General features: G+C 43.2%; 1 protein-coding gene and 1 pseudogene across 1 annotated transcript; one reads left to right on the top strand and one right to left on the bottom strand.

The window, feature by feature from the left end:
- The first annotated feature begins 722 nt into the window (after positions 1-722).
- LOC118643841 lies at positions 723-3,575 on the top strand (annotated as a pseudogene).
- Positions 3,576-6,417: 2,842 nt separating this feature from the next.
- On the bottom strand, positions 6,418-6,968 carry LOC118643840 (ferritin, heavy subunit-like). The gene has a single exon (XM_036282206.1). The coding sequence runs from the start codon at positions 6,946-6,948 to the stop codon at positions 6,418-6,420; it is 531 nt and encodes a 176-aa protein (XP_036138099.1). The 5' UTR covers positions 6,949-6,968.
- Between the last annotated feature and the right edge of the window lie 1,378 nt (positions 6,969-8,346).

Below are 8,346 nucleotides of genomic sequence, written 5' to 3'. Positions count from 1 at the left end.
TGTAAAGGAGCACTTCATTCTCCCTGGCGAGCTGCAGAGGGCATAGTCTCCCCTCAGATCAGCAGCCAGGATTCTTCCTGCTTGTGGATTTTAAAGACAGAAGCCCCATCCTCCTTTTTCCCCCCTTCCCTCCAAGGACCGAGGACTGGTACAATAGTGGGTGTGACAGCGATTACAGAAGTCAAAATTAGCAATATTCACCAGGCTCACCAATACCTGCAAATGCCTGCAGTTACCGATACTGGAAACTGCAAATGCCTCCCAACACGTGGAGCAACTATAATCTTAGGGAAAATTCCTTTACTTCTGGGGGTAATTAACCTATTATTGGAAAAATATTGAAGAAGGTCCATTGATGATAAAAATGGAGTTATTGAGTTGCCTTAGCCAAGAGGCCTACATGAGAATGGAATCTGGTTGCCTTAGCCTTGGGGCCCAGGTCAGCTTCTTAGCCTTGAGATGTATTTAAAGTTCAATCTGGCCCAGCCGGTGTGGCTCAGTGGTTGAGAGAAGACCCATGCACCAAAAGATCGCTGATTTGATTCCCGGTCAGGGCACATGCCCAGGATGTGGGCCAAATCCTCAGTGAGGGGCATGCTGGAGGTAGACAATCGATGTTCTCTCATCGATGTTTCTCTCTCTCTCTCCCTCCCTCAAAAATCAATTAAGAAAAAACAAAAGTTCAATCTGAAGATTCCTTATAAGCATATTTAAAAGCCTATATGGGCCTCTGTGCCTGGGCACCCCTGCAGCCCCTGTGTAGTAAATGCAAACATTTACTTTCCCCATCCACTTCCCGCAGAGGCCGTGGAGCTGGCAGGGTCAAGTGTGCTGCAGAGCCGTGTGTCATGGGCAACATCCAGAAGATGACAGGCAAAAGTGAGGCCAGCAAGAGGCTGGAGAGGGGTGCTCCGGCAGGGTCACGTGCCAGGGGCCAGTGCAGATAAGCAGGGCTGCCCGCAGGCCCCAGCCACAGCTGACAGTGCCCATGGGCACCCAGGTGGTGGGAGGGGTGCCTGAGACCCGGTCACAGCCCACGCATCCCTGAGGCCAACGTGTTGCCTCCTGCCCCTGCTGCCCCAGTGGGCCCCTTGGCCTGAAGAGCCAGGGCAAGGAGCTGTTCAGAACTGAGGAAGGGGCACTCAAGTATTCCCATGGTGGTGATAGTACAGCTGGAGCCAGCAGGAGTTGGAAATGCAAATGATCTAAGTCTTTTATATTCAAATAGAGCAGCATGTTATCTAAAGGAAAGAAACTACAGTGGCTGCATTCAAGATTGTAACAGGGCTCTGGAACATCATCCATTCTCAATTAAACCTCTTCTTCCTGAGCAATGGCTTATGAAACTTTACAGCAGTATCAGAAAGCCTACTTGGATTATAAAACAGTGTTGCCAATAGACTAAGGAATCCAGATAGCGAATGACAGTATTAATAGAATAACAAGAATTTTAGTCTGGCTGGTGTGGTTCAGTGGTTGAGCACAGACTCATGCACTAAGAGGTCACCGGTTTGATTCCGGTCAGGGCACATGCCCAGGTTGTGGGCCAAATCCCCAGTGGTGGGCATGCAGGAGGTGGCCAGCTGATATTCTCTCTCATCAATGTTTCTATCTCTCCCTTCCTCTCTCTGTAAAATAAATAAATAAAAAATTAAAATTAATATATATTAAAAATTTTTTTTAATGGATCGGGATAGACCAAGCAGGCAGGAGAAGCTGTCACACATACCTTCTGTGCCCACTTCTGCACAGTTGTGAGCTTGGCAGCCTACAGCAGAGATGCCCCCAGACCAAGTGGGAGATTTCTGTAGCCATCACCAATGGGGCAGCATAGATGAAAAAAATGTTTAATACCCTTAAAGAAGAATAAAATCAATGTGTAAAGAACAAAAACTATAAAGATGTTCTTAGTAAATGTTAGGACTTACATGGCAATATAATTCCTAATGGACATTTTGCAAGCTTCCCACCATGGGAGAACAAACTTCTGGCCACAGGAGAAATGGCTGATAAGAAATGCAGGACACAAAGAATCAATCAAACCATATAAGGAACTAAAACTGCAAAATAAGCACCCGAGTGCACATCTGCATTCCTGTAGACCCAACACTTCTGCCCAAACCCACCAACTAAGACCCCAAAACCCACTGACAACAAAAGCTTCCCTCTAGTGGATGCACATAAGCATAGAGGGGCTGCCATCATCGACCCAACAACCCATGGCTCGGTACTGTGTAACCCTTCCCTTTGGATATCTCCTTTTCTTTAAATAAACCCAATTTTTCTTTATTCATCATCTGAGATTGCTACTTAGCATGCCTGCACACTGGGAACCACCAACTCTAACCTTTCAGTAAATACAGTGAATGTTTAAAGATGAATAATAAAGAGTGTGCCATTTATACAAACAGAACTCTCTGTTACATGAAGCTGTCCAGTTTTTTTTTTAATCCTCACCCGAGGACATTTTTCCATTTTTTGTTCAGATAGAGAGAGAGGGAGAGAGAGGAAGAGAGACAGAGAAACATCAGCGTGAAAGGGACACATCAAGTGGCTGCCACCCGCACGACCCAACCAGGGCTGGGGACAAACTGCAACCGAGGTACATGCCCTTAGCGGGAACCAAACCTGGGTCTCTCTAGACTGCAGGCTGATGCTCTAACCACTGAGACAAACTGGCCAGGGTGAAGATGTGCCAGTTTTAAGAGGTGAAGCAGGACTGTGACTAGGTGCTTCAGACAGATAACGGAAAAGTGTGCTATAGATGAGCTCTTGCTCATGAAGGACTCAAGGTGAATGAAGGCCATGAAAAGCTTGAAAGTACGCCCAAGGAGGTCTGCACTGGCTGCCATGCTTCTGAGCAGGAAGACACAAGCCCCGGGCTACCAGAATACTATGAGAAACTACCGATCACCAAGCCTAACAATGCCTACAAATCTGGGCAGGTTATAAACGCTATCAGTACTAGAAAAGATAAAGAAACTTGTGCACATCTGTTAGCCATCACTGAACCAAAAGATTTGCCAATGTTGTTGAGTAACAAAGTTGAAGGGGATATATTCCTTCTCATTCAGTCTCTGAAAAATGATCTTATTGATAAAGATCCCTCACTGACATATAAGCATCTTTTTTCAAAAAAATCTTTTTAAAAAATCCTCACCCAAGTATATTTTCCCAAATATCTTCAGATAGAGTGGGAGGGAAGAAGGAAGGGAGAGAGAGAGAGAGAGACACACACACACACACACACACACACACACACACACACACACACACAGAAACATCGATTGGCTTCCTCCCCCATAACCCTCACCAGGGTTGGGGACGTGCCCTTGGCCGTAATTGAACCTGTGCCTCTCTGCTCCGTGGGCCAACACTCTAACCGCTGAGCAAAACCGACCAGGGCAACATCTTTTATATCCGAGTAAAGCAGAAGGTTTAAGATGATGTTGACACTAATTCGCAAGGGCCAAAAGGAACAAATTGAACAGCTTTTTGATGACCTCGCAGACACACCAAAGAAACATTTTACCTTAGAAGATGTACAAGCCCAGAAAAGGCAGTATGAGCTTTAAATCATGATTATTGTTAGATTTCTTCCATGCATGCATGTGTTCCAGTAATACTGATGAGATGGTATTGTAGTACAGTTGCATGGATAAAACCTTGTCTAGAAAAGATCCCTGGGTCTGGAGATAAAATATTTTACTTATTTTTATACATAAAACATGTATATTCTACAATCTGCTTTTTATTAGTTGTAAATATTTTCTTAGGTACCAGAGCTAACATCTTTATATTTAATAAGTATATTTGGAAAATATTAAGATACATTTTACTTTACATTATATATCTTCTTTTATTAACTTAAAGTATGAGTTAAATTACATTTCTTTGGGCTATGAAGGAGTTCACTTAAGTGACAAAAATGTATTTCTTTATATTTTTCCATTTATTTTCAGATATAGTAGGAGGGAGAGAGAGAGAAACATTGGTGTGAGAGGGACACATTGACCGGTTGCCTCCTGCACAACCCCAACCAGTGCCGGGGACGAACTGCAACCGAGGTACTTGCCCTTGACTGGAATCAAACCTGCGACTCATTGGTCCGCAGGCCAACAGTCTAACCACTGGGCCAAACCAGTCAGGGCTAAAATGCATTTTTAAAAGTGATTATTAGATCACTTTTTTTTTTCCTGCTAACATATTTTATACTACTTGTATATTGCCTTCTGCTAAGATAAAATGCAATGCTTAAAGCCATAATATAAAATAATTTAAATAAATTGTGATGATCAATTTAGAGCTATAAGAGGAACTTATTTTTTCTAATATGGAAGCACTGCCTAATAATTAAGAACAAAAATTGCCAAATTTTCTGCCACATTTTACTAGACTCTGAAAAACTTCTTTCCTTATAAATTGCTTATATAAGCATAAACAAAACAACAAATATATCAAAGCAAACTAAGCCTTCATTTCTGTATGAATTGTCATCCCCATATTTTTCCCAAATATTTAAATGTCTTCTTCCTCCCTCTTTTAAGCATGACCATATTTATTCTCTTAATATAAAAGGGAAAGGGAAAGTGAAGAACTCATTATATTGAAGCTCTTTTGTTAACCGAGTCAAAGTATTTTTTAAAACATTTGGGTTTCTATCGGTAAAAAAACAAACAAAAAACGAACCTATATGATTGTTTCTTCTTGTATTTATTCAAATAATCAGGCCAAATTTATTGAAAGCAGACTCACACAATAAACAAATTAGTCTTAATTTGCCTATCTTTATTAAAAACAAAGATAGTTTTAAGGATAAAAATTGTTTCAATAGAAAGTGTAGCCCTGGTCAGTTTGGCTCAGTGGTTAAGAGTGTCGGTCCGCGGACCAGAGTTGCAGTTTGCAGTTTGTCCCCGGCCCCAGCTGGGGTCATGTGGGTGGCAACCACTTGAAGTGTCTCTCTCATGTCGATGTTTCTCTCTCTCTCTCTCTTCCTCCCGCTCTATCTGAAGATAAATGCAAAAATGTCCTCGGGTGAGAATTAAAAAGTGTAATACACTTACGGATATTAGATTTTAGATCAGTTCATTTTCTTTTTTTAAATCTTTATTGTTGAATGTAAAATGGATTACAGATGTTCCACATTTTTTCCCCATTGACCCCTTCCTCCCCACTCCCGCCCCCCTCCCACCTTTTCCCACACTATTGTCTGTGTCCATTGGTTATGCATATAAGTTCTTTGGTTTATTTCTTCCCACCCCCCCAACCCCTTTCCCGTTGAGGTTTGTCAGTCTAGCAATGAATTTGTACTTCTTAATCTCTTCACCTTTTTCACCCATTTCCCCAACCTCCCTCCCAACTGGCAACCAACAAAATGTTCTCTGTATCTATGAGAATGTTTCTGTTCTACCTGTTCATTTTGTTTGTAGATTCCATTGTTGATAGATATGTATTCATTGCCACTTTGTTTGTTCATATATTTTATCTTTTTCTTCAAAAAGACCCTTCATCATTTCATATAATAACGGTTTGGTGGTGATGAACTCCTTTAACTTTTTCTTGTCTGGGAAAGTTTTTATATGTCCATCAATTCTAAATGACAGCTTTGCAGGATAGAGTAATCTTGGTTGTAGGTTCTTGGTTTTCATCACTCTGAATATTTCTTGCCACTCCCTTCTGGCCTGCAAAGTTTCTTTTGAGAAATCAGCTGACAGTCTTATGGCAACTCCCTTGTAGGTAACTAGCTGCCTTTCTCTTGCTGCTTTTAAGATTCTCTCTTTGTCTTGAACCTTTTGCATTTTGATGATGATGTGTCTTGGTGTGGGCCTCTTGGGGTTCATCTTGTTTGGGACTCTCTGTGCTTCCTGGACTTGTATGTCTGTTTCCTTCACCAAGTTAGGGAAGTTTTCTGCCATTATTGTTTCAAACAGGTTTTCGATTTCTTGTTCTTGCTCTTTTCCTTCCGGCACCCCCAAGATGTGAATGTTGGCACACTTGAAGTTGTCCCAGAGGCTCCTTACACTATCCTCATTTTTTGGATTCTTTTTGCTGTTCTGATTGGGGATTTTTTGCTTCCTTATATTCCAAATCGATGGTTTGTTCCTTGGATTTACGTACTCTATTATTGAAGCTGTGTAAATTATTCTTTATTTCAGTTAATGCCTCCTTCAATTCTAACTGTGCATCCATGATTTCTGACTGGTCCTTTTTTATGCTCTTAAGGCCCTCACTAAGTTCACTGAGGTTCTCACTAAGTTCATTGAGCATCCTTTTTTATTTATTTTTTATAATGCAAAAACAGGTTTATTTGTACACACACTAATGAAGGAAAGCCATCTTCTGTCAAATGGAGACAATTAAGATTCTTAAGTAGCTGATTTTGGGACCTACTACAATGGAAGACCTGCTTTGTTGCCTTCAGACGTCTGTCTCTTTACCTGACACTTGAGCAGGCTTTTTAAAAGGGTCTTCCTCCTGGGCCTGTTGTTCTAATCTCTTATGATATGCAAGCTGTTGTTTCAGGTAGTTTGTGTTCCTCTTCTGTTTATCCAGGTACTTTCCCATGAAGTGTAAGAGATCGGTTTCCTCATTGGCAGAAGCTATGGTCTTCAGGTTTTGCAGGAGGTTGGTTAACTTGTTCTCCAACTCCAGAGGAGACTCTAGAGCTTGTATTCCAGTTCCCCAGTTATCTATGTCAGGCCTCTTTATCACCGGAAGACAGATTTTACTCTCCCGTTTTCTTAGATATCTTAGGAATTGCTTTGCATGTTCCCTCTTCACCTCAGCTTGGTCTTCAAAGAATGCGGCAAAAAGAGGTGCTCCTATGTCTTGGTTGTAATAACAGGCCATAGATAAATAAGCATCACTGATGTGCAGCTCATAAGATGCCACATGATTAATAGCAACCCTACAGTCTTCAGAGAGGAGGTTGTGCCTCGGGGAGGCCATCTCAGCGTCAGAGAAAACCAGGCAGAAGCAGTGCTCTCATTGAGCATCCTTATAAGCAGTATTTTGAACAGTTCTTTTCTTGGGGTTTTGTTCTGTTCTTTCATTTGGGACCTGTTTCTTTGTCTCCTCATTTTAGCTGCCTCCCTGTGTTTGTTTCTGTGTATTACTTAACGACAGGTATGGGGCTAGCTGAGACCAGATGCTGCTCGTCTGAAAGAATTTAGGAAAAATCTGAAGCAGGATCCAAGACAGGCCAATCCTATGGTTAAGCAAGTGGCAACTGCTTGGGTGGGCCTGAAAGTTGGGTGGGGCGGGGCGGGGCCTCAGGGAGTCAGCAGGGCGGGGCTACCAGTGTGAGCCAGGTTGCTGGAGTCCCAGATATGGCTTCTGTCTGCCGCCCCAGGGAAGGGCTCACCAAAGGAACAAAGGCCTCCTACAGCACGTTTGTCCCGGAGAAAGCCCCCTCTCCAGCCCTGGCTCCAGTGCCAAACAGCTCAGTTCTTCCCTGTATGTCTCTGGCGCCCCTCGAGCTGCCTCCCCTCCAAGCTTAGAGGGACAGAGTCCGATAAGTCTGTGTGCGGGCCCTTTAAGGAGCTGCCTGGGGCTCCAGCCGCTTCAGCTTCCCTGAGCCTCAGTTCCCGCTGGTTTTTCCAGCCATAAGTTATGGGGACTTCTCTTCCTGGCACTGGAACCCTGAGCGGGGCACCTGGTGTGGGACAGGGACCCCTCAGTCCTCAGGAAGGACCTTCCCAGCCGAGGTGTCCTCCTGATTTTTATCCTCCACATGTGGGTGTGGGACCAGCCCGTCCCGTCGCTCCGTCGCAGCCGCCCCTCCTACCAGTCTGGATGTGGCTGCTGCTTTAATTCTGTAGTTGTAGGATTTTTATTCGGCTTGTTTCAGGTGGTTTTGAAAGATGGTTGTTCTGTAGTTTAGTTGTAACTTTGATGTGGTTGTGGGAGGACACGATACCGCGTTTATCTACGCCGCCATCTTGACCGGGAGTCTCAGTTCATTTTCTTTGAGGCTTTATTTTCACCTGTAAACTGGGCTGCATCCTGAATTCTAGCTTTCTTTTTTTAAAGTATGTTTTATTGATTTTTAGAGAGAGAGTCAGATAGAAACATTGGCGTGAGAGAGAAACATTGATCGGTTGCCTCCTGCATGCTCCCCACTGGAGATCAGGCCCACAACCTGTGCCCTGACCGGGAATCGAACCAGCAACCTCTTGGTGCATGGATCGATGCTCATCCACTGAGACACACCGGCCAGGCTTTTCCACTTTTTAACTTTAAGTTATTGAAAACTAATACCACCCTTTTCTCTGAGCTTTATAATTACAAACTAAAACTAGACAATGTGATATAACTTCAAAGAAATTGCTACAGCAACTCATGTTT

This window comes from Molossus molossus, unplaced genomic scaffold (genome assembly GCF_014108415.1).
Source record: "Molossus molossus isolate mMolMol1 unplaced genomic scaffold, mMolMol1.p scaffold_m16_p_4, whole genome shotgun sequence".
Classification (NCBI taxonomy): domain Eukaryota; kingdom Metazoa; phylum Chordata; class Mammalia; order Chiroptera; family Molossidae; genus Molossus; species Molossus molossus.
Note: the sequence above shows the minus strand (reverse complement) of the source record. Positions and strands in the feature narration are given on the sequence as shown.